Source organism: Myotis davidii, unplaced genomic scaffold, assembly GCF_000327345.1.
Source record: "Myotis davidii unplaced genomic scaffold, ASM32734v1 scaffold964, whole genome shotgun sequence".
Classification (NCBI taxonomy): domain Eukaryota; kingdom Metazoa; phylum Chordata; class Mammalia; order Chiroptera; family Vespertilionidae; genus Myotis; species Myotis davidii.
This window is the reverse complement of record NW_006298351.1, coordinates 1610462-1637126: the sequence shown is the minus strand read 5'-3', so window position 1 is coordinate 1637126 and position 26665 is coordinate 1610462. Positions and strand designations below refer to the sequence as shown.

The following is a 26665-nucleotide window of genomic DNA, read 5'->3' as shown; positions in this document are numbered from 1 at the left end:
TGCAGGCTGAGAGGCCGGAAAGAACGTTGCAGTCCTCCATCACTGAAGCAAGCAAGCCTCATGTTCAGTTTAAGCTTCCTGGCTGCCCGCAGCCATCTTAGCTGACAGTTAATTTGCATATCACCTTGATTAGCCAATGGGAAGGGTAGTGGTCATACGCCAATTACCATGTTTCTCTTTTATTAGATAGGATTAGATGACTGGTGCACGAGATTCGTACACTTGGCGGAGGGGCGGTCCCTAAGCCCAGCCTGCACCCTCTTGCAGTCTGGGAGTCCTTGGAAGATGTCCGACTGATGGTTAAGGCCCACTCCCCAAGGTAGTCGGACATCCTTAGTGCTGCCATCAGCACCACTGTGCTTGCCAGCCATGAGCCTGGCTTTTGAGCTTCTGGCTGAGTGGTGCTCCCACTGTGGGAGCGCACTGACCACCAGGGGTCAGCTTCTGCATTGAGCATCTGCCCCCTGGTGGTCAGTGCACGGCATAGTGACCATTATGCCATTTGGTCAATTTGCATATTACCCTTTTATTATATAGGATTTTTTATTGATTTCAGAGAGGAAGGGAAAGGGAGAGATAGAAACATCAATGATGAGAGAGAATCATTGATTGGCTGCCTCCTGCATGCCCCTCACTGGGGATCAAGCCCACAGCCTGGGCATGTGCCCTTGACTAGAATCAAACCCAGGACTTTTCAGTCTGTAGGCCAAAGCTCTAACCACTGAGCAAAACCTGCTAGGGCTAGATGCCTTTTTTTTTTTAATATATTTTATTGATTTTTCACAGAGAGGAAGGGAGAGAGATAGTTAGAAACATCGATGAGAGAGAAACATCTATCAGCTGCCTCCTGCACATCTCCCACTGGGGATGTGCCTGCAACCCAGGTACATGCCCTTGACCGGAATCGAACCTGGGACCTTTCAGTCCGCAGGCTGACACTCTATCCACTGAGCCAAACCGGTTTCGGCTAGATGCCTCTTTTTAATGCAAGATTCTATGCTATGCAACAGATGTATTTCAGAGGGAAGCGGGGGGCAGCCAGGAGAGATTAACCAAAGAACTTATATGCATAGCCCATGGACAAACAATAGTGTGGGGAAGGCCAGGGGAGGGGATGTGAATGTGGTAGGTAGAGGAGGTCAAGCAGGGGGTATGCGAGGGGGTGGGGGGGGGGACACCTCTGTAATACTTTCAACAATAAAGATTTTTTTTAAATTATTCTATGCTAGACACTGAGACTTAAAGCCAAATAATACAAAAATCCCTGGCTTCAAGTTATTTAATTTTAGAAGAAAAAAATAAGGCAAAGTCTATTTTACTATTATGCTTAATAATTAAATGATACAGTATGACTTAATCCTATATCCCTTTACCCATTGTATGTTTTTAATTAATGTTTCAATATGTAAGCAACAAAGCACAAATTAAATGTAAAACCCAACAAGCTCTCAGTTAAGAGCAAAAGTAAGCCGAGAGGCCTAGGAAGATAGATGATGACTCAGGAATTGGAAGAAGACATCTTTGTCAGCTAGTACAAAAAAGACCCAGTTGAATCAAATGATGTTTAAGACTCCCCATGTCTATAATTCAATAATATAAATTAGAAAATAACACTCTGGGCTTAATTTTAGACCAGTCATTTACTTTATTGCTGATGCTCAACCTTTCTTCTGGCATTGGCCTTTACTATGAGAGGCTAGTAAATGCAGATTTTGTTAATTTTTCCTTATAAGTTTTTCTCTGAAATAACTCATTTTCCCCCTTTAAAAAGCTGATAAATGGAGTTGCTAAAGTCACACTGAACTCTGAAATGGCAGCTAAAGAATTGTCCTACAGCAGTCTGGAAGACTTAAACAATAAGTATCTTTATATTGGTGTAATAGTCATAGAGTCTTCAGGTAAGTTTCTCTTTTTCTCTTTCTTTCTTTCTTTCTTTCTTCCTTCCTTCCTTCCTTCCTTCCTTCCTTCCTTCCTTCCTTCCTTCCTTCTTTCTTTCTTTCTTTCTTTCTTTCTTTCTTTCTTTCCTTTATCTTGGGAAATATTTAGACAGTATATTAAAGGTATAAATGATTTCTACCGTTCTTTCATATTTAAATTTTACTTTTGTGTCATTAAAAGCTAGGGTTAGAATATAGCTTTGCCACTCTAGTCATTGGGTTCCCATTGCTTCAACTACAGGATAACACCTGCCCAGTTGATATCCTGAGTGGCTCTGCAGGCTATCTGGCTTGAACATCTGGCACCCTAATGTTCTCACTTGGTGAGAAACAAAATAAAAATGAAATTATGTGTGTAAAAATGTTTGATAAAGTAGTATTCAAATGGAAGTTGTTATTATCAGTCTCCTTATCTGTGCAATGATGAAGTTTAACCAAATACCACCTAAAGTCTTTTTCAAGCCATAATGTTCAGAAATTCTGTCTAAAATTGGAGGCAATAGTGTTTTTAAAGTGGATACAATAATAGTATATACTTCATAGGGTTGTTGTTAGGGTTGTAGAGTCAATATACCCAAAACACTTAAAACAATATTTGTCATGCCCTGGCCAATGTGGCTCAGTTGATTGTCATCATCCCATGCACCCAAAGGTCTCTGGTTTATTCCTGGTCAGGGCACATGCCTGGGTTTCAGTAGGGGGCATGCAGGAGGCAGCCGATTGATGTTTCTCTCTAACCTCTCTCTCTCTTTCTTTCTCCATTCCTTCCTTCCTTTCCCTCTCCCTTTCTCTCTCTAAAATAAAAACATTTTATAAAACAGTACCTGTTACATAATAAGGACCATATTAGTGTTGGCCCTCCTCCTCCTCTTTCTTGTTCTTTTCCTCCTCCTCCTTCTTGGGTCCACCTACTACTTTCTTAGCATCCTTAACATCTTTTATAGTGCTCTCAACCCCACTCCAATGGTTTTTAATAGTAATTATTATTCCACATTTAGTCAAATTGTCTTGCTTCTGGTATGTTTTGATTATCAATGTTCTTTATATTTTCAGGTTCATATTTAACCCCCAACTAACCTTGAACAAATAATTTAACCATACTGAGTCTTTTCTTTTTCTTTCTTTCTTTCTTTTTTTTTTTTTTTTTGTAAAGTTAAAGCTAAACCCTAAGGCCTCTTTAAATTTGTACTTCTAGACTAGAAGAATGAAGAATGGAGGTAATTATTCAGATATTGAGCACCTTGTATATATCAGATGTCCAGTAGATGTTGGGTAATGAGGATAACTTAATACTCCTTGCCCTGGCTGTTGTTTTTATCACTATTTTAATGTTTCTTATTTTCATTTTTACTCAATTTATTTCAAATAATTCAGTTTAATAAATATTTATAAAATAGTCAAAGAGTGTTGCTAAGCATACAGGCTTCCAAATATGAATGATGTATAATACCAGCACTCAAAGGCTAACGACATACTAGCATCAGTTATAACACAAGTAAACAAAGCATTCTATAACACGAAGGAATTCTATGTATGCTTTTAGCTCAATAGTTAATGTTATTGACCTTGAGAGGAAGGTGAGCTCTTAGGTGATGGTTGAGCAACCAAGAACAGTGTCCTAAAGATGATCAGTCTTTCAGGATAAGTAGGGTTTTGAGACAAGAATGGTAGACAGGGTGAAGTGAGCATCCTCTATACACGGACATACCAAGGGTGGAAAGTGAATCTTGATCTTTGATAATAACAGATTATCCAGTTAGCTGAAGTATAGGGAGTATTAGGGATGTAATATTGGGAAGGGGTTTGGGGAAACTAGAAATTTGTGTGTTATTTTTAATAGTTTAGCTTAAGTTTAGCTGAAGGGTAATGCTATTGGGCACTTGCCAGTGGACCCTCAATGGGAAACTGCAGGCCAGCTTTAGCCTTAGGGCAAGTGTCATTATTTGAGATGTTAGGCATTTCCTAAATAAGCATTGCATTAAATTATATATAAATAAAACCCCATAAGTCTATAGTTTTAAAAAACTAACATTTAAAATTATTTGGTAGTATGTTCCTAAAAAGCCTTAAGATGAAGATATCATTCTTTGATTCTCTCTACCTCAAGCACTCTTTTCTGACTTCCTCTACATTTCTCTCCACATTTCTCCACTCTAATGGTAAGTCCCCTGTAAGGCTCAATCTCTGGCCTATCCTTTCCTTCTCTCCTTAATCCTTTATACATACTCAACTGAAACTCAGACCACTGACGAAAAGTAGTGTCCCTTCTTTGCATTCTTCCTCAATTCAGCTCTATAGCTCTAATTCTACATGGGAGATATTTACATATAAGCCTTGTACATAGGCTTTGAAAACTCCTGAAGTTTAAACTCTTCTCTTCACTGCCCCTCTGAACCACGACCTATGTCCTACTTACAATTGAGAAATGAATGAGTGCAAAATGGAGTGAGTGAAATAACAAGTCTGTGGAGTCATAGCAACATAAAATAGATCCCAGTGTAGATAATATTCTCCTTAAAAAGGTCAACACGATCCTTGTCATTTCTTTAGGTGGATTTTCTGAAGAGGCAGAATTTTCTGCCATCAAATATGTCCTCTCTCCCTACAAACTGAATTTGGTTGCTACTCCTCTTTTCTTGAGGCCTGGAATTCCATATTCTATCAAGGTAGGTGGTGGCGGGGGGAGGTGGCAGGGAGAGAAACTGCTGAATATAATTGTCTTTTTCTTTTTACAGAAAACATGGAGGTAGCAAATAGGGGAAGAAGCCTAGAGAGGCAAATCATGGAGGGAACTCATTCTGTAAAAGTTGCCTCTTCTATGGACGTGGACAGGGGTGGGAAACTGCAGGCCAGTTTCAGCCTTAGGGCAAGTGTCATTATTTAAGATGTTAGGCATTCCCTAAATAAGCATTGCATTAAATTATCTTGCCTAATAATAGACAAACATGTAAATTGACCATCCCTCCACTACGCTCACCAGCCAATCAGGAGAGCATGCAAATTAATCCAACAAAGATGGCGATTAATTTGCATACGTAGGCGCGAACTGGTGGAGCAAAGATGGAAGTCTCTGGGCCAGAGGAGCGAAGGCCTGGGTCCTGGGTGCCAGAGGAAAACCAGAGCCGGAGGAAAACCGGTGCCGGCAGCCAGGGGAAGGGAAGGCCTATTGCACGAATCTCTTCATGCAACGGGCCTCTAGTATATAAATAAAACCCCATAAGTCTATAGTTTAAAAAAACTAATATTTAAAACTATTTGTTGTCATGTTCCTTAAAAGCCTTAAGATGGAGATATCATTCTTTGAAAAGAAACCCCTGTCTCTTATAATTTTTTACTTCCTGTGTGTGTCTGAGTTTGTACCTCTGTGCTTTTCACTCTGTATGCTCCTTGTGCATAACTGTCTGATCACATCTGTCTGTATTGTTCTCCATCCTTTCCATCTTGGCTCATCCTAACTATCTTTTCTCTGTCTTTTTTGCTTCCTCCTTCCTATTTAATGTTTTCTTTCCTTCCTCTACTTTTCATTTAATAAATACTGACAGTATGGAATTAAAATATTCACTTTTTATTACATTTAGTATATATATTTTATTACATGTAACAGGTTACACTATATTTTTAAAGTAAAAATTTTTGTTCCCTGTCCTCAGTTTAGAAAGTTGGGATGGTCTTTTTATTCTGTGAAAATGTGCTTTTGAAAATCAATTTTAGTATAATTTAAATGTTTTACTTATTACTTACTGTAGGTCACTGGCTTTTAATATCAATATAAAAATAAAATAATATAAGGTATATATTTGTGGAAAGTATATATGATTATATGCATGACAGTGAGAGGTATAGGTTAAGAGAAAGAAGGATGCATTTCTTGTTTCTCATATCCAAGAGAATCATTCCCAGAAGTGACTGTCTCATTTTTCTCTTTTATTTAGTCCTAAACCAACATGGACGTTAGATAACAGAAGACCTATCACATCTACGTGGCATAATTAAAAAAATAATATTTGTGTTTTGAGTCTGCTTGAAATACAAGAGAATCTATTTAAAAATAATTTAACTAAATAGAATTAAACCTTTTTATAAGCTGAGAATACACTTCTCTTTACTGAATTAAACATGAATAACTTACACTTTGATGGAGAGGAAAAAAATTATTTCAAAATTGTTATGCTTTAAAACAAATGCCGAGCTGTTGAATTGAATTTGGACTGTTCTGACAAACAGGTGCAAGTTAAGGATTCGCTTGATGAGTTAATAGGAGGGGTGCCAGTGACCCTGAGTGCACAAACGGTCAGTGACAACCAAGAGACGGCTGAGTTGGAGTCAAAGAAAAGTGTAACAGGTTCCAGTGATGGAGTAGCTTCATTTGTGGTGAATCTCCCATCTGGAGTGACAGCGCTGGAGTTTACTGTGAGCTGAATTCGGTTAAATTTTCTAGGACAATGTCCACTTTTGACTGTATGCTTTGGCTAGTGTGCAGAGCTGATGTAGCAGATTTTATACTTAAGTCCTTTGAACAATTCCACAATTTTGCACCCCAAAATAAATAAAAATGGCACTAGAGGAGGATAAATCTATCACTTTTAATTTGGGAATTAATTATTTTCTCTTACTTTAGTAAGACTGTATTAGAATCTAGAAGCTTCAGAATAGGTACAGCAGTGGAAGTCAGTGGTTGGAATATTCTTTCCCCCAATTTTTATCTCTTTTCAGGGCCATAAAGGGTTAAATGTAGGAGCCTCCCTTTTTTTCTAGCTGCATAAAGCACTGCACCTTGGAGCTCACTTAATAGTCATCTCTCCTAGCAAATAATGTCTAAGTTCCCATTTCCAGGTAAAAAAAAAAATGAATAAGTTCATCACGTTAATGACCACAGCGTGCATCCATTCACTGTGATCTACTGAGCACTTATGAACTGCTAAACATTGGGCTAAGAGTTTTATGTAGATCACTTTTAATATCCACTTAATCAGCTCTATAAGTGAGAGAATATTATCTTTGCCATTTTGCAGCTGAGGAAACAGAGGCTTGAAGCTTCTCTTTAATAACTTATCCAGAGTTAATAAATGGCAGCACTGGGGTGCAAACCATTCCAGAGCATGAACTACTAGCCCTTTTGCTGTCAAAGGTGGATATGACATCATTTCTGCCCCACCCCAGAAATATTTTCTAGCTGCATGAAGCACTACATCTGTACTATTACTTCACAATGAAATTGGGCCAGAGAATCTCTGTGATGTCCATTCACAACTCCTATCCTCCAGTCCTCATGACCTCCCCACCACTACTCCAAATTTCTTTCTTTTTTTTTTTTTGGTCAAATTTCTGCCATCCCAACACATAAGAAGAGGAATCCCCAACTTGCTATTACATTTCAGGAAGGGTACCAATATTTGTCCCTGGAGCATCTTTCTATCTTCACTTCACCAGACTTGCCCACCACAGCCCATAATTCCATATGATTCTAATGATTGTCCATAGACTTTATAAAGTTACTTAATACCCCAGCAGTATAAACATGGGAGTAGTGGAGGTGTTCCTTTCTTCAGCATTTGGTGGTGTGGAATTTAGGAAGCAAAGAAAGGAATTTAAAAGGTATATTTCACATAAAACATTTTATCACAATCAACAAGTCTTCTTTGAAATGTTCCCTTTTAGGTCAGGACCGATGATCCAGATCTTCCAGAAGAAAATCAGGCCAGCAAAGATTACAGAGCAGTAACATATTCATCTCTCAGCCAAAGTTACCTTTATATTGACTGGACTGGAAACTATAAACCTATGCTCGTAGGAGAAAATCTGAATATTATTGTTACCCCCAAAAGTCCATATATTGACAAAATAACTCACTATAATTACTTGGTAAGTAAATAATGATAAAATTGCATTTATTTCCCCACCTGGACATTTTCCTTTGCTCATAGAGAAACATTAGAATGATCCCTAAAATTTGTTTTAACAAAGCATTTCAACAACATCATCTAATTCAATAACCAGTTTTTAAAAAACCTTTGAGATTGGGCATGATTTTCATGACCATTTCATTGATGAGGAAACTGAGAGACAAAGAAGTTAAAAGACTTGCCATGGTCACCCAGATTAGAAAAGGAAGATTTTTATTTGAACTGGGAACCTCTAATTCCTTGTCTGATCTCCTTTCACCAAAGACAGCTGGCTACTCCTCAGAGAGAGCCTAATTAAATTCTCATGTTACCCATACTCTATATCATGGCCAAAGACTAAATGCCTAGATCTATTTAAAATATATGCTTTTCACTGGCATAAAAGGAGAACCCAAATCCTGTTATTAAGTGTTGAGTTATATCATACCTGCTCCAGTTCTGTAGCTCTATAACATTCCTTATTAAATCACTTATATTAGCAGAGGTGGTCAGTCATGCCTGTCTGTGAAATCTAGGGAAGAATGTGTGAAAAAGGTTAAGGGCTTCCTGACAGTTGTCAAAGAAATGGAATGAGTTATTCCAATGGGCAAGCCAAACAGATGGTGGTGATGGATTTTTTACATTTTTTAGAAATAAATTAAAAAATAAGTGAGGATCAAAGATCATATTGGCTGATAAAGAAGTAGGGGACCGATTTAGGGACCAAAACTTTCTGTCTACTATATGTAGTCCTGCTAAGGACAACTTAAGAGATCTTTTAGGACATTTTGGCTTCATGTAATTTGTAATTAAAAAAAAAACTTATGCTTCCAACTTAGAAGCTAACCTCTGCTCTTAAAAGTTTATTCCTTAATAAGATGTACTCCACTTGTCTATTTTTTAAATCCATAAAACAAAGGACATTTTAGTGACTTTAAACAGATTCGTTAGTTCTCTATTTTCCTAATTATGTGATCTTGAACTAAAATCAGTATGACATTTTGTTAATTCCTGAGCCTCAGTCCCTTCTTTTGCCCAATGGAAATAATATTTCTATCCTACTGGTTACTATAACAATTAAAGGTGTTAAGGTAAATATAAAAGTTTCTGACACACACTAGGCTCATACAACTTAACTTTCTTTTTCTTTAATATAATTTCTATTCCAGCTCCAAGCTCCATCCTGAAACAAAGGGGTTTTTTTGTAGTTATTGTTGTTGCCACCCTTTTTTTTTAGATTTTATCCAAGGGCAAAATCGTTCACTTTGGCACAAGGGAGAAACTTCCAGATTCCCCTTATCAAAGTATAAATGCTCCGGTGACACTGAACATGGTTCCTTCAGCCCGTATCCTGGTCTATTACATCGTCACAGGAGAGCAGACAGCAGAATTAGTGTCTGACTCAATCTGGTTAAATATTGAAGAAAAATGTGGCAACCAGCTTCAGGTAAGCCACAAATTATGTCACAATCAAATTTTTTTTTTCTGAATAAAGGAGACTATAACCAGCAACCTATGAAATTTTATCTCACAAAAATGACCTTTTTTTTTCTTTTTCAAATGATTTTTTAGGTTTATCTGTCTCCAGGTACAGATTCATACTCTCCAGGTGAACATGTATCTCTTAATTTGGCAACTCACTCAGACTCCTGGGTGGCGTTAGCAGCAGTGGACAGTGCTATATATGGAGTCCAAAGGAAGGCCAAGAAGTCCCTAGAAAAAGTTAAGTAGTGCATAACCTTGGTTATGGTGCATGGGTGGCTCTGTGCAGTGCTTCAAAAAAGTATGGCCCCAAGGTAGGTTGTGAGGGAAGAATTAAGGGAAGAATAGGCCTGCTTTTCCATAATCAAAATCTGTACTCTAACGGTGATTCTTAGGAAAGTAAGCCATTGTCATGTTATTCCCCAAAGCACAAGTCCATCCTTTCTTGTTCTTCCAGGTGTAGAGTTAAGCACTTGAGGCATATGACTGTGATAGAAATTACATTCATGGAACAAAAGTGCCATCAATTGACAGGGGTTTGGGGATATGGGTGTGGACATGTATAGTAGCAGCACAGGAAAAGACTGGATGGGCAACCTCTGAGTTTTTGTTTTGTTTTGTTTTTGTATTTTTACTTTCATAAAAGTCTGTGACAGAAGAATTTTAAAATGATTCATTTCCCCTAAGTTCCCATTTCTCTTCCCTATACTCTGCTATGTTTCCTAGGCTTGAATTTCTTTGAACAAGGAAGAAAGAACTAAGAAACTAAAAAACATTCAGAAAGGAAAACATTTGGGATCAAAATTAAAACTAGAATAAGCACCCCAAACAAATTCGCACCACTTAGAACCTAGAGCCCTTCTCCCCCAAACACAAGAGGTTGTGCTCTTTTTGCTTGTTTATTTTAAGCAATGTAAAAATTAATTTGTTTGCTAATTCACTCATTTATGCATTCACCCATTTATTTTTCTTTTATTTGGGGGAAGATATTATATTGATTGTGTTAACAGTGGAGTTATTCCTTAGTGTGTGTACACACACACACACACACACACACACACACTAGTAGCCTTGTGCATGAATCTGTGTGCCAGTAGCTCTCTGTGGGGCCTGGCTGCTCCATGCCCACTGCCCAGAGGCTCTCTGCGGCCCAGAGGCCCATCCGCAGCTGGGCACAGAATGCTTGCCTCATTGCCAGGGCAACGACGCAAGCGTTCCCCCCACCCCCCACCACTCTGTGCCTGCTGCCCAGAGGCCCTCCGCAGCCACAGTGGAACGCTTGTCTTGTCGCCGCAGCGATGAAGCAAGCATTCCACCAGGCCGCTCACGCTACCCACTCTCAGCGGCCACCCCCCTCCCCCGGGACTGGAGGACTCTGGCGGGGCTGAGAGGACTGTGTGCCTTCATCTTGTGGCTATGGGCGCAACCATCTTTTGTGATGGAGTGATGGTTAATTTGCATATTACCCTTTTATTAGATAGGATTTATTTCAGAGAGGAAGGGAGAGATATAAACATCAGTGATGAAATGGAATCATTGATCAGCCACCTCATGCATTCCCAACACTAGAGATGGAGCCCGAGACCTAGGCATGTGCTTTGACCAGGATTGAACTGTGACCTCCTGGTTCATAGGTTGACACTCAACCACTGAACCACACTGGCTGGGCTAGATCTTAGTTCTTGAGTTTGGCTAAGAATTCAGAGCCAAGAACTCTGATGCGAGAAAGTCACAGAGGTAGAAGAAATTTTGTCTCATAAAAATGACTTTTTTTAAATAATCAAAATCTGTACTCTAATAGTGGTTCTTAGGAAGGTAAGCCATTGTCCTGTGGGATGCATGGACTCAAGTAACAAGTTACAGAGGCAATAGAATGCTGGGGTTCATGTCCCAGCATCAAGAAGGGTTCAGGAATCTGGAAAAGGCGCTGTGCGTAGATGACATAGAAATCCAGGGACTAATAAAGAGTCTGGAGACGAGATATAATTTTGAAAGGCATTGGGGGTCAGAGGAGCTTCAGCTAAAGGAACTGAAGACTGCCTCCTTGTCTAGGACCCTTGCTTTTATTAACATTCCAGTGGGAATGAATACTTCAAACCCTCTTGCCTGTTGCCCTCCAGTCTCCTGCTGCATCTTTCACTGGCTAAACCCAAACAGAAACCAGAAAGCCCAAGGAATCCATTAAGATCAGCATCCCCCACCACCAGGAATAAAGGAGAAGAGAGGAGAGAGGAGAGAAGAGAAGAGGAGAGGAGAGGAGAGGAGAGGAGAGGAGAAGAGAGGATGCAGAGAGAACCCTGTGTCCATTGAATTAAGGCTTTTTATCTGTTTTTTTTCCCCAAAGGCAGGGATTTTAGGGGAAATATTTATCAAAAATTATGACATGCTGGAATTGGTCTACGGCAATAGAAGGACTCTTGGAGCTTGGGAGAAAGAAAACAAAGATAACAGGGCTGAGAGAAGAAAAGGGGAAAGGTGAAGGTGTGCTCCAGAGAGCATACCTAAGGAAAGAAGGGGGAGGGGAAGGGTGCAGGGTAGGAGGGACAGGGCAGCCCCAGAGCAGACACAGGAGGGGGGTCTGCCAGCATTGGTCGCAGAGGCTTTGAGCAGGCCTGGAGCAGGGAGACAGGTAGGGCTTGCCAGCGCTATCCACAGCACCTTTGAGCAGGAGAGAAGAGGAGAGGAGAGGAGAGGAGAGGAGAGGAGAGGAGAGGAGAAGAGAGGATGCAGAGAGAACCCTGTGTCCATTGAATTAAGGCTTTTTATCTGTTTTTTTTCCCCAAAGGCAGGGATTTTAGGGGAAATATTTATCAACTTTCCAAGTGTGTCCTTTCAGGATTGTGGTCTCTACTGATTGGTTGACACTATGGATGGGAGTCATTAGTTATTGCATCTGATCCTGATGTCAACCATGGCATGGCTTCATCTAGTTTTGCTGCTTTTCTGTGCCTGGAGCTGAAACACAACTGAGGCCTAGATGTTATCTCTACTTTGACCAAAACTCTGTCTCTGTGGTCAATAGACATGAGACTTTGTTCCTAAGATTATTTGATGCAAGTCAGAACCTCATTGTCCTGAGGGCTTAATGCTTAAGGGAGTCATCATGCAAGGGCTTGTATGGGAGTCATATGAGACTACTGCCTGATCCCTTCCTCCTCTAAGGGAGTCTAAACCATATGACTTACAAGGCTAGGGGAAGAAAGGTCACCTGAGGGTAATGTCCTAGCCTATAATATTTGTTTCCCAGTTTTGCTAATTGCTAGGCACCTAAGACTCTCTGCCCTGTTGACATTCCATGTCTGGCCTATCTTCCATGTTCTGCTCATGCCTAACTGCCTGCTCAACAGCATGCATCTAAGTACAAAACACCATGGATCAGTTTCTAAAAAGCTCCTCACCAAAGCTTAAGACTTAGTTCTTGGTTTAATTTTGAATAGGTATATATTTTAAAAATCTAAAAGGGCAAACTAAAGGAATGAAGTTGGGAAATTTGGACTTTGGCCATTTGATAAGTGATAATTTCACAAGTTTGTTATAACCATGAACTCACACCTTTGGTTCTTCAGAGGAATGATTTCTACATCTGAATAGGCTCAACATTTTGGCTGTCTGGACAGGTATTTCAAGCTTTAGAGAAGAGTGACCTGGGCTGTGGGGCAGGTGGTGGCCGCAACAATGCAGAGGTATTCCGCCTGGCTGGACTCACCTTCCTCACCAATGCAAATGCAGATGACACCCAAGAAAATGGTAAAACTCTCAGCACTTTTTGTTTATTCTTAAAATTGATATTGAAACTTACATAGACTATTTGCCTCCTAGGTCTCATTTTTGTTCGTTCTCCAGAATATTCTCTACACTGATATTAGAATGACATTTCATTAGCCTTTAAAATGAAGTACACTTTTTTTTAAATGAAGTACTCAAAGCCTCCTATGATCTTCTTTCCAACTATTTCTCATCCTACTCTACCTTACCTTACCTTATGTTTAAGCTATGTAGAACCAAGTGTAGTTCTTGGATGGAACTATGCTATTACACTTTTGGTCCTTTCTGCATCAGAACTGCTTTTCCTTTTATTAGCCTAGAGAAGCTAGTGTAAGAATCATCTCCTCTATGAGGATTCTTTCCTCCATAAAATTAATCATTCCCTCCTCCTTTGATAGAGAAAATATTGTAGGGACTAGCTCTATTTATAAGTAATATAATAGGAGTGCATCACTGCACATCCTTATACTGAACTAGAGACCCGGTGCATGAAATTCATGCACAGGAGGGATTCCCCTTGGCTGAGCCTGCACCCTCTTCAATCCAGGACCCCTTGGGGGATGCCCGACTGCCAGTTCCAGGATTGGGCCTACACCAGCAGTCGGACATCCTTCTCACAGTCCTGGACCACTGGCTCCTAACCACTCACCTACCTGCCTGCCTGATCGCCCCTAACTGCCCCTCCTTCCAGCCTGATCACCCCTAATCAGCTCTGCCTACTGGCCTGATTGCCCCTCACTGCCCCCGCTGACAGCCTGGTCACCCCTAACTGCCTCTGCCTGCCGGCCTGGTTGCCCCCAACTGCCCCCCCTGATGGCCTGGTTGCCCCTCGCAGCTGCTGCTTGGTCGTTTGGTCGCCCCTCACTAACCCCCCTGCCGGCCGGGTCGCCCCACGCAGCCTGTTTGGTTGTCTGTTTGGTTGCGATGGTTGCTTGGGCTTTTATATAGATAGATTATACAACTTTTCTCAGGACTGCACTGGGAGCTTCCTAAGGGCAAGGACCACATCTTTATATAAATTGATTTTAAAGAGGAAGGGAGAGCACAGAGAGAGACAGAAACATCAATGATGAGAGAGACCACTAGTCGGTTTGGTCAGGGGGCAACCAATCAATGTGTTTCTCTCACATTGATATCTCTCTGTCTTTCCCTCTCTCTAAAAATCAATGGAAAAATATCCTCAGGTGAAGATTTTTAAAAAATGGTGAGAGAGAAACATTTATCAGCTGCCTCCTGCACACCCAACATTGAGGATTGAGCCTACAACCCGGGCATGTGCCCTGACCAGGAAGCAAACCGTGACTTCCTGGTTCATAGGTTGACACTCAACCACTGAGTAACACCAGCCAAGCAAGTCCACATCTTAATTGTCTTCTTTTTATGGTTTATAATTGTTCATGAGTATATTTAATACTATTATTTGTAACTAGAATCCAGGCATGACATTCCTGCACTGGGGGGAGGGGGGGTCCCTCAGCCCAGCCTGTGCCCTTTCGCAGGCAGGGAGTGGGCCTAAGTCACAGTCGGACATCCTTAGCACTGCCGTGGAGGAGGGACATTGCACTTGCCAGCTGTCGGCCTGGCTTGTGGCTGAGCAGCGCTCCCCCTGTGGGAGTGCACTGACCACCATGGAGCAGCTCCTATGTTGTCAGTGCACATCATAGTGACCGGTCATTCTGCTGTTTGGTCAATTTGCATATTACCCTTTTATTATATAGCATAATATAGTACAAAGAACAAATAATAAAAATAACATATCCAACAAAAACTTCGTTCACTATAAATACTTAGCTATTTCTCTATAATAAGTGGTTCAAAAAAGGTTGCCAGATTCAAAACCAAACTCAGATCAAACAAGTCAAACTATATAACACTAGATCATGAGCTCTCCTAAGATAAAACAAGTCATAGTAAGATATATAGTGTGTAATGCCTAATTGAAAGCATGTTTTCAATATTTTGAATGAATGATTTGTGAATTTTTAAAATACATATTTTATGGAGTTTCCTTTTTTCAAGATTTTAATCTCCTTTTTTTCTTTCTTCTTTTTGTCTATATCATTTAAAAAACAAAACAGATAAACCTTGTGAAGAAATTCTCAGGCCAAGAAGAATGCTGCAAGAGAAAATAGAGGAACAAGGTACTCTAAGTGATTGTAAAAAGGTTATTGTTGTATCATTCAAAAGCTGAAGAAAATTAAACATAGTCTAATGTCCCCTAACTCAGAATGGGCAAAAAACCCACAAATGTACAGACATCTAATTCACCTACTAATCATCTAATTCATCTAATTCATCTAATTTATCTAATAATCAAAAAGATTATTCCAAATATATCCAATAGTTCATTTGTCATAACTTTAATCTGAAGAAAATAAAGTATTATTTCTATCTCTAAAAGATAAACTTTTATTTGTCACAAATATTTCTTCTCCACAGACTTAATCTAACAATTAAAATCATATTCTTTTATTTTATTCTGAAAACATTCATAATTTAATTAATTTTGGGGTATATCTGGAAATCTATTTCTTTTATTTCATATGTTTAACAGTTAATAGTATTTTGGATTACTCTTTGGGAAATAAGTCTAATATAAATTATTTAAAACAATTATTTAACTAGAAATTCGATAATTGGCAGTGTTATAAAGAATGAACATTGAGCTGGGAGTCAGTGACTTGAGTTCAACTAATAATCTTGCTTACAATAATGTAATAATTTCTTCCATTTCTATATGAATTATTTTAATTCTAACTTTTATTCTAAGTTCTAATGACACAAAAAGAGCCACATTAATTTAAGTATTTACAATGAAGAGTGATGCCACTAGTGAAGGTCCTCAAACCATATCACACAAAAAGTGTTCGGGGGGGGGGCGGGAAGGATATTTAGCTTAAAGAAGGAAATACTTGTGTAGTGATGATTGCTATCTTTAAATACTTGAGTGCTTCTCATAGTCAAAGGGTACTGAACTCAAGGTGCCAGTTTCAAGACTTAGTATTTAGCTTAGTGCAGGAAGCCCTTTAACCATTTAATATGAATCAGAATTCTCCCTACCTCATGAGACCACATTCTCCCCATTACTAGAATAGTTCCAAAGGGAGGCTGATCAGCCAACTAACCATGACTTGTGGGGAGGGGGTCATATGGCAGTAGAAACGAAGTATCTCTTCAGATCTCTTCTAAGTGTGAGGTGTTATGACTTTATGCATAATCAAGGACACCTGTATTATTACGATTTCAGCTGCGAAATACAAACATGATCAAGTGAAAAAATGTTGTCGTGATGGAGCCTATCGTAATGATGATGAAAGCTGTCAACAGCGAGCTGCCCGGATTAAGTTAGGCCCAAGATGCATCCAAGCTTTTATGAATTGTTGTACCATAGCACACCTGTTCCGTGCTGAAGAGTCTCATAAACATATGCTTTTGGGAAGGCTACGTAAGTTTGATATTTTCTATCAGAATTCTGCCCAATATGAACAATTTTGCGTAATTTTATGCTGCTAAGAAAGGCAATTTTCATGCTCTATTAAAAATTAAAATAGAAAAGATAACTTGTAAATGCCCCTAAGAAAAAAATCTGTTAATCATTTTTGGGAATCCAAAGAGGCACATATAGTGTATGGAGCAGAGTACACTAGTCCATAGTCAAGACCCAGGGCTCATTCTGTAAACCTGAATGATTGTTTATCCTCTCAGAGTCTCAGCCTCCTCATTTCTAAAGCAAAAAAGTTAGGCCAGATGATATCCAATGTGCCTTTGAACTCTAAAATTCTATGGTGCTGTGATATTACAACCATTAAAAATTCCATTTATACCTATATGACCAAATATAAGCAAAAGATTTTAAAATCTAGCATAAGGTTAAGAGTACTTATATAAAAGTTGAAATCTTATTTCCGTTTCAAGTACAATATATAATTTCAGATTCTATAGAACTCTCATTAATATGTTTTCAGAACTTTTAGGACTTTTGTTTCATTTACATATAGTTAAAACAAAACAGACAAAAGCAGAATGACCAGTCCTATTTTATAATCTGACTGGAGGCCCAGTGCACAAATTCATGCACTAGTAGACAAAAGCAGAATGACCAGTCCTATTTTATAATCTGACTGGAGGCCCAGTGCACAAATTCATGCACTAGTAGACAAAAGCAGAATGACCAGTCCTATTTTATAATCTGACTGGAGGCCCAGTGCACAAATTCATGCACCTTGGCCTGGTCTGTGGGATGGGGCTGAAACCGGCCTCTGACATCCCCTGAGGGGTCCCAGATTACAAGATGGTGCAGGCCAGACTAAGGGACCCCACCAGTGCACAATCAGGACGGAGAGGGATGTGGAAGGTTGGCCAGCCAGGGAGTGAACCCTGGAGGGCTCTAGGGCATGTCTAGCCCATCTCGCTCAGTCCCAATGGACTGGATCCAAGCAGCAAGCTCACCTACCGGTTGGAGTGTCTGCCCCCTGGTGGTCAGTGCACATCATAGTGACTGGTCAACCGATCAACTATCTGTCCCCTGGTGGTCAGTGCACGTTATAGTGAGCGGTTGAGTGGCCTTAGCATTTCATTAGCATATTATACTTTGATTGGTTGAATGGACGACCAAACCCTTAGCATATTAAGCTTTTATTATATAGGATTGTTTTGCTTAATAGTGTATCTTAAACATTGTCCATTTGATGACATCCTAAAACTCCTATGTGTGTTGCTGCAACTCTACAAGGGTCTGTATAGGTTCCTCTCCCTGCCCTGTAGCCTGTAAACTATCTCCAGACAGGAAACCTGGACAACTTTAGACTTTACCTAATCTTCTCCCTTCTCTCAGGGATCACAGTCCTGGGTCACTTAAGCTCTGGTGTCTGAAAACTGTTTTATATGGTGTGTCTGGTATTATTCTCTTTTTTCTTTTTAAAGACAGAGGGATAACCCCAGTCCTTGTTAGTTCATCTTGGACAGGAGCAGAAGTTATGTTCATTTTGACTAAAGAGAATTTATAAATAAATTTCTAAGCTAAGGCAGAGAATCACATAAACAGAATTGTTGCAATTATAAAAATGCAAATAACTTTATAGACTGATTAGTATCTTGTATAATCTCAGGAACACTAAACATTTAGAAATTTATAAAATAAACTAGAGGCCCAGTGTACGAAATTCATGCATGACTAGGGCCCCTAGTGGCTGCTGGTTGCTGGCTGCCGGCCTAGGCCTTCCATCATTCCGCACCACCCTCTGGTGGTCAGCACATGTCATAGTGAGTGATCAAACTCCCAGTTGGTTGAATTCCCAAGGAGACATTTTGCATATTAGGCTTTTATATAAATAAAGATATTTTACGCTTTGTTTTGTCAATGCTATTAGTGGAGAACTCCTAATAGTTCTATTTTGAAATCACTAAACAACATGTTTCATTGATCTTTCAGAAAATGCGTGTCTAAATTAAATGTCCATATTTAAAATTTGGCTCTAAGTAGAATAATGTTGTTTTTCTATAATTGAATATACTTCCCCTGACCCCCAGATATACGGCCCCTGGCAGCAGTAACTAAAGCAGAAATAAGAAGCTATTTTCCAGAAAGCTGGTTATGGGAAGTTCATCGTGTCTCCAGAAGGTATTAAAGAACTCAAGAGATTCCCCATTTTGATCCCCACTTTGTGTGCCCTATTCAATCAGCTCAAGCAAGGTACTTGTATTTACTTGCAGCTAGTAAAGGAGACAGGAGATTCATATCCAAAGCTTTGCCTCCTGAAGGGAGGCTTAGTCATTGCTTAGATACATTATTTGGTCGATTACTTGATGTCTTCTTTGCAGTTGGCTACAGGTTAGGTTATCCTACTTGTAGCTGGTCTGCAAAATACTGTGCTTCATTTTAACATTTAGCAAGAACAGCATTTAGTAAGAATGGCTCAAACCTTGAGACCCCTGTCCTATCTAACAACAATATTATATAAATACTTCTTTGACATTCCTCTAAAAAATGTGAGAAAATGCAAATATTATGGCAAAAATCTGAAGATAGCCCATTTCCCAATAGTTTAAGAGTTAAGATGATAGTAATATGAACTGTGTCCAGCATGGCCAGGGATGAACCTGAGAAGAGGTGGTGAAGGATTAAAGAAGAGAATACAGTTGGGACCAGGTGGATCACTGTGCCTGGATGAGGAATCAGTGACACAGCCTGTAAGCCGAAGCTTTATTTTATAGTCAGATCACACAAAACAAAAGAAGGGCAAGATGTTTACAATGTTCTTGCGAATTTCAAATCTACTTCTTTCCTGTTGTTGCCATTCTCTGAACTCTATTAAGCCTTGTTTTGGCAGCACTTGCTGCACCCCCTTGCAGCCCACATCCCTTAGCTACCTAGGACTGCAGGGTCAGACTATAAGGTCAAACTTACATCTATAGCCTTTTGCCTATAATTGTGCTGGGAGGGCTTTGCCCTCCAAGCTAGGATTGATATGTGGCTTTGCCACAAATCAGTCCGAGGCTTGATCCTGTCCGAATGCTGTAGCTGCTCTCCACACTAACATTTGGCCAAATTTGGTTTTTTGCTTCACTTTTTTTCCCCCTTAACTGTATGCTTTGCTCTAGTAGTTGATTCCAAGGCAGAATTAACTCTTGGGGAAGAAGAGTTCTATTCCATTTACTTTCATTTCACTTCAGTAAGCATTAACTGAGCACAACTGTGTTTATACTGTAAAGAAGCCATTTTTTTGTCCTGAAATATCTGTATATAAAACAAACATTGATTAATGAGAAGAAAGGTTCTTTGCTCGTTAAATTCCTTTATTCAACACATTTTTATGGAATGCCTCCTCAGTACCACACACTGAAAACAGTAATGAATAATGCAGAGTCCCTGATTGTCACCCTTTCTTGTGGACTCAAAGCACTGACTTTCCAAGGAGCAGTCAAGGCACTGAGTCTCGAGCCTGTCATCAGTTGTCTAATGGGTCTCCTTGTCTCTACCCATGTTCCCTCTAATTCTTCCTCCACACTGTTGTCATTCTGGCTGAACATTGCCCTTTGGCTAGCACTTCCTCTGGCAAGCCTCCCCATCACTATTCCCTACCCTACCAGTGATTGGGTAAATTACTCCTCTTGATTAACCCTATTGCATGTATCACAGTGTGATAATGGCCTATTTACCTGCCCATCTTCCACATTAAAATGTAATTACCTCCAGAGCAAGGATTAAATTCAGATTACTGTTTTACACCTAGTCTGTCTGGCTTGTAGAGGAACTAAACTGTGTTGAATAAATGCAGATTACCTCTGAATTGTTAGTGCTTTATCGGTACAGTTATTGTAGTGTATTGCAATTTATTTACTGAAATGTTTTTTCCACTAGACTGTAAACTGCTTGAGAGCAGAACTACATCTTTTACGAGCTGCATACTCAGTACTTAGCATTATGCCTGACACAAAATTGGTGGACAATAGCTGTTTGTTGAATGAAATAAATAAATATATAAACTTAATCAGAAATTTTTAGTTATATCAACTTTATGAGCAGTGTTAAGATGCATTACTTTGCTTCCCTATTTTAGAACATACTACATAATGAACATAATTTTTCTTTTTTTGTGTGTGTTTTGAATTTGCAATGTTTCAAAGGCATTCTTTTGAATTTGAATTCTCATCAAACAAGTAAAAAATCTCAAAACATAAAACAAGTAGATTGCCCTAACCAGTTTGGCTCAGTGGATAGAGTGCCAGCCTGCAGACAAAAGGGTCCCGGGTTCAATTCCAGTCAAGGGCACGTACCTCGGTTGCAGGCTCCTCCCTGGCCTGGGCCCTGGTCTGGGCGAGTGTAGGAGGCAACTAATCGATGTGTTTCTCTCACATTGATATTTCTCTCTGTCTTTCCCTCTCTCTTCAACTCTAAAAATCAATGGAAAAATAAGCTCTAGTGAGGAATTAAAAAAAAAAACAGCACAAGAAAAAACAAGTAGACTTACAGAATATATTTTCCTTGCTTGATTTTCCTTAATAACTGATGTGCTTTTTAATTTTTTTTCTAAAGTAGTATCAAGTAAAAATTCTGTTAATGAATGCTGTCCAGTTGGGTTTATTGATGTTTCACTGTATTTGAATATTAACTTTTTCATTTTCAGAAAGGAGTTGCAGTTTGTGCTACCTGATTCTCTAACTACCTGGGAAATTCAAGGTGTTGGCATTTCAGACAGTGGTAAGCAAGCTTAAGTTACATACTCTTTTAGGTAGTGATTTAATTACCAAAATGTGGTTTGATGCTTTGTAGAACGCTGTGTTTTTGCCATCATTGAAAACATATAGTATTTGTGTTATTGTCTATTTAGTTTACCCAGGACTTAGTGGTGACATTTTAAATAATATTATTTTAAATGTATTACAAGAAGGCTTAGATATGCTCACATTTTTTACCATATCTATTTCCTCTTTTGCTCTTCTATAAGCCATCATTCTTTAAATGCTAATGTCAAGCCCCTATTTTCTTTCATTTTTCTCAGTGATTGGGAGCTTGAGTAGAGTTAAATAAATGCATGACTTCTCTCCAGGGCTGATGAACTTATGTTGCAATTTAGTGCAGGTACTTTATAAATAATTTCAGGATTGGTTTTGTTTGTTTGCTATTTTTTGTTTTTATAAAATTTTGGTTTCCATAATAAAAGTTTTACACCCATTAAATGGAGCCAATAATAAATATCTAAAAAGAGATTTTGTTCTTTAGTTGAAAATCTCATGACTTAAATAGAATTCAGTATTTGTTGGACAAATAAAGTTTTCTGTTAATACCAATAATTATTGAGATAGAGATCAACGAATAGGAAATTTAAGGACATGGGTGACAATAATGAAAAACGATGATCTAAGTTTTTCTTGAAGCAAAGCAAATGTGAGACATTTTTGTACTAATAAAATATTATAGGAATTCCCTAATACGCTTCTACTTTGCTTTTACTTTGTGCTGAAGGTATATGTGTTTCTGATACTGTCAAGACAAAAGTATTCAAAGATGTATTCCTGGAAATGAATATACCATATTCTGTTGTACGAGGGGAACAGATCCAATTGAAAGGAACTGTTTACAACTATAGGATGTCTGGGATAGGGGTAAGTAGGTATTTATGATATGTGCAAATAAATAAATAAAAATTCTCTAACTTTCTGAGAATTCTATTAATGGAATTATGACATACACACAAAAATAAAAACTCAGTTCAACAATATAAACCAATATGACCCAATAGGTTTCTTTAATTACTGCCCCAACCAACTTGGTAATTTGTGTTTCTGAAGAAGAAGAAGAAGGAACTTTTTATTTATTTATTTATTTTTTAAATATATTTTATTGACTTTTCACAGAGAGGAATGGAAAGAGATAGAGAGTCAGAAACATCGATGAGAGAGAAACATCGATCAGCCGCCTCCTGCACATCCCCCACTGGGGATGTGCCCGCAACCCAGGTACATGCCCCTGACCGGAATCGAACCTGGGCTTTCAGTCCGCAGGCCGATGCTCTATCCACTGAGCCAAACAGGTTTCGGCGGAACTTTTTATTTTTGAGAAATTCTTCAAAATTAGTTGTTGAATATTGGCATTCTTTCTTGTTTCCCTGCTTAATTTATTCTGGTTATTATGGATTTATTCTTTTAGGGTATAGTTTTCAATTCTGTCAGTTCACTAGATTTTGGAAGGAAGATGAAAAGTATCCACTATTTGAGCCAGTTAGTACCTACTGTTATCCCTACTATAAATATGGGGACAAGGAGAATGAAAGAGGTCTTACATCCTGCTCTCATTATACAGTAAGAGGAATAGCCAAGATTTGAACCTAAGTCTTTCTGGAGTCAGAGTCTTGTTGTAAAATTAGGTATAAGTGGGAAGTTAAAAGGTAAGATTGGAAAATTAATTTCAGGACATATTGGGCAGGGCCTTGAATGCCAAGAGATGAGAGTTTTCATTCTTTCATAAAACCATCTGTAGCATGCAAGGACTGAGCTAAAAGACAGAAAAATGAGTAACACAAAATGCCTGAGCCTGCGGTTCCCACTGTCTACAATACAAAGAGACAGTGTACCAATGCTCAAAGAACTTCAGTAGCTTTGCCCCTGACTTAGTAGGAAACAGTGTAAGGAAAGTAAGATATTTCTGAGCAGTGTTGAGCCTTCTAGATATCCCTTCACATTGCTAAGGTCTACAGCAACGTGTGTGTATGTTTTAAGAACTCAAAAGTGGACTTTCTCCTCTGCCTTAGAATCTAAGGGATTATTTAACACTGTAAAAGTATCAGGGAAGAATTGTGTCCAGATGAACGAAGGGCATACTTTCCTTATAAAGTGTTTTGATATAATTGTTCATTGGTGATATTTCAGTTCTGTGTTACAATGTCTGCTGTGGAGGGAATCTGTTCATCGGGAAGCCCAGTCATCAGCCATCAGGGGAGAAAGACCTCTAAATGTCTGCAGCAGAGAATAGAGGGCTCCTCCAGTCATTTGGTGACCTTTACTGTGCTTCCTCTGGAAATCGGCCTCCACAGCATCAACTTTTCACTGGAGACTTCACTGGGAAAAGAAATCTTAGTAAAAACATTACGAGTGGTGGTAAGAAACATGTTTTTCCTGATTCTTTTAAAAATCACATTTTTCTTTCAAAAAAAAAAGTTATCAGCAACTTATGCTTAGTAATTCAGTAGGTACACAGAAAATTAAAATGTACATGTAACAAAATGTTTACATTTGGGGAATCTGGGTGGAGGTTATCTTGGATCTTTTTTGTACTATTCTTGTAACTTTTAACTTTGAAATTATTATTTAAAATTTTAAATAAAATAAAACATGCTTATTGTAGAAAATGTAGAATATTGAAAAAACATAAAGAAAATTAATCCCCATACCCAGAGCTATCCAATTTTAACAATTTGGTATGTAGCCTTCCAGGCCCAACCCCCCACTCTGACACATTTAGAAAGTGTGTTCTTGAAATCTTTGTGCCAGATATTATACTAGCCACTAGGGATATAAATAAGACATGCCCTAGTATTTCATAGAGTATTTTTGAGGTTAAATAAACTAATACATGCATAGTTTACAATTTATAGTCTAGAAAACTTTCCATTTTATAAATAAGTAAGTAAACAAGTAAAAAAAACCACACAAACTATCATTTATTAAGTATGATTTACCCATAGAGTCTGGTGAATATCTTCATGTTATCTTATTAAGATTCTTGCCCAGGGTCACATGGCTAGTTAATGACAGAACTGTGTCTTCCTAGGTCTTGTCAACCAATGATTGTTGGCACCACTACAACTGCAACAGGAATCCCCAATTTGGGGTGCTGGAAGGAAACTTTATTCAGTACAAAACAGCTCTATTGTGATATAGCATGGCTGTGAGGCAGCCCCAGGACCAAGTGGCCCTGGAGCCAGGTCCTTCTCTGGCTAGTCTGCTCCTTAATGGTCTACTCTGCTCTGCTTCTTCCTGCTTTGCTTTGTGCTGTGTGATCTGGTCTGCTCTGCTGTGATTTGATCTGCTCCATTCTGTGCCAGGCTGCTCTGGCCATGTTTCAGCTGAGCCAGGGAAATGCAGTCTTCAGTCTTCTGTGGAAATGAAACTGTGCTCTCAGAGCCAGAGGGGAGATGGCTTATCTAGACAGAATTTTCCATCCCTGCTCCCTAATTGGTCTGTCCTCATTCAAATGAGGATTCCAAATTTTTGTAGTGTGATTGGTGCCAAAGGCACTGTCTTGATTGGTCAGAATAGAGTCACTCTGGTTGGTTGGAGCTGTGCAGCTCCAATTGGATAGGAAAAGCTTCAGTCCTATTGTAGGATTCCAGTAACTCCTTTATAAGAGCTGGCTCAGATGGCAGAACACAGTGCAGGCAGGCAGTTCAGTGTAGAGGCAGGCAGTTTGTGTGAGAGGCTCCAGTATACAAATGGCTGGTAGGCTCTGTTTTTGTTTTTTAATTTGAGCCTAGCTAGCCACCAGAAGACCTTCTTAGTAGGTTTCTTCTCTCTCAAGGTTCACAGTCTGCGTTCTGACTTCATCCATGAAATTCACTTCAGTAAACATATATTGACTTATTTTGTGCAAGGCTTGTTCTATTCATCCTTACATGGTGGTTCCATATGCAGGCTCTGGAGCCAGGCTGCCCCTGTTTGAATCCTGGCTCTATCACTTCCTAGCATTGTGCCATTGGATAAGTTTTGTGATCACTCTGTGTCAGTTTCCTCATCTGTCAAATGGCAGTAATAATAGCACCTACTTCATAGAGTATTTTTGAGGTTAAATAAACAAATACATACAAAGCACTTAAGTCAATTGCCTGGCTTATAGTAACTTCTATTTAGTATTTTCTCTGATTATTATGTAAATGGCCAGAAAAATCTTATTCTTGAATTTATGCATTTAAGTATTTAAACATGCTTTGCATTACACCCCCATTTGCAAAAAGGATTTTTTAAATTGGAAAAGTGGTCAAATTGAACTAAGAATTGAGATCATATAGATTTAATTATGTTCTTAACTGAATGTTTTCTGTCTTTATTTTAGCCAGAAGGTGTCAAAAAGGAAAGTTATGCTGGTATTACTCTGGACCCAAAGGGTATTTATGGTAAGTAAAATAATTTTGTATTTTACATGTTATCTTTTGCTCTAGAAATTAAAGTGTATGTGTACTTTGAAACACTATTTTTCAAAATGTTAATTGTCTAGACTAAAAAATGTCCACTTCTTACTTAGTTTATTGCCATTTTTTGATAATATGTATCTATCTATATAAATTCCTAATATGCAAATCAACTGAATGGCAGAACTACCAGTCGATATGATGTGCACTGACCACCAGGGGGCAGACACTCAACGCAGGAGCTGCCCCCAGCCCACAGGCCCCGACTGGTGGTGGCAGCAGGCAGGGGGCCAGCGAGCAGGCAGCACCAGGCCAGCCAAGGGAGGTGTGAGCGGGGGGGGGCCCCATTCACCCCACCAGTCTCCCCACAAATCAGCCCTGATCACTGGCCAAGCCTAGGGACCCTACTCGTGTGCAAATTTTTGTGCAACTGGCCTCTAGTTATACTATAATCTGAATGGGTTTAAAACAAATAAAAATAATTCCATTAGTTTAAAATGCAAAGCATTGAAATAGTAATAATTACATGGCTTCCCTTATCTATTAATCATTTTCTATTCAACACAATAATAACTATAATACTTTACTGAACCATCAGTCCAAAGAACACATGAGAAAAAGTCATTACAGCCCAGCTGGCATGGCTCAGTGATTGAGCATTGACCTGTGAACCAGGAGGTCACAGTTCAGTTCCCAGTCAGGGCACATGCCCAGGTTGCAGGCTCAATACACAGAAGGCAGCTGATCAGTGATTCTCTCTCATCATTGATGTTTTTGTCTCTCCCTCTCCTTTCCTCTCTAAAATCAATAAATATATATATTTTTAAAAAGTCATTCACATACTTAACATGCATTATTTGATAACGCAATGCTAATTAATCACTTTACAAACCATTCCTCTTTGTTCCTGCATCCCTTTTTTCTTCACTGAGATCTTCTGAATCTTCTCAACAGTAGAATTCTGCAAACATTTGAG

The 26665-nt window shown here is 39.0% G+C and overlaps 1 protein-coding gene across 2 annotated transcripts in view; it reads left to right on the top strand.

The window, feature by feature from the left end:
* C5 (complement component 5) overlaps nt 1-26665 on the top strand; it is an 84499-nt gene that overhangs the window by 19819 nt on the left and 38015 nt on the right. For both annotated transcript variants that reach the window (XM_006773992.2, XM_015570641.1), the window contains exons 9-22: nt 1772-1898; nt 4488-4603; nt 6162-6347; nt 7596-7799; nt 9057-9266; nt 9392-9541; nt 12919-13048; nt 15145-15207; nt 16314-16511; nt 18596-18686; nt 21193-21266; nt 22032-22171; nt 23435-23662; nt 25614-25674. In XM_006773992.2, the coding sequence (XP_006774055.1) occupies nt 1772-1898; nt 4488-4603; nt 6162-6347; nt 7596-7799; nt 9057-9266; nt 9392-9541; nt 12919-13048; nt 15145-15207; nt 16314-16511; nt 18596-18686; nt 21193-21266; nt 22032-22171; nt 23435-23662; nt 25614-25674 (1978 nt within the window). The remainder of the gene's footprint in view (nt 1-1771; nt 1899-4487; nt 4604-6161; nt 6348-7595; nt 7800-9056; nt 9267-9391; nt 9542-12918; nt 13049-15144; nt 15208-16313; nt 16512-18595; nt 18687-21192; nt 21267-22031; nt 22172-23434; nt 23663-25613; nt 25675-26665) is intronic.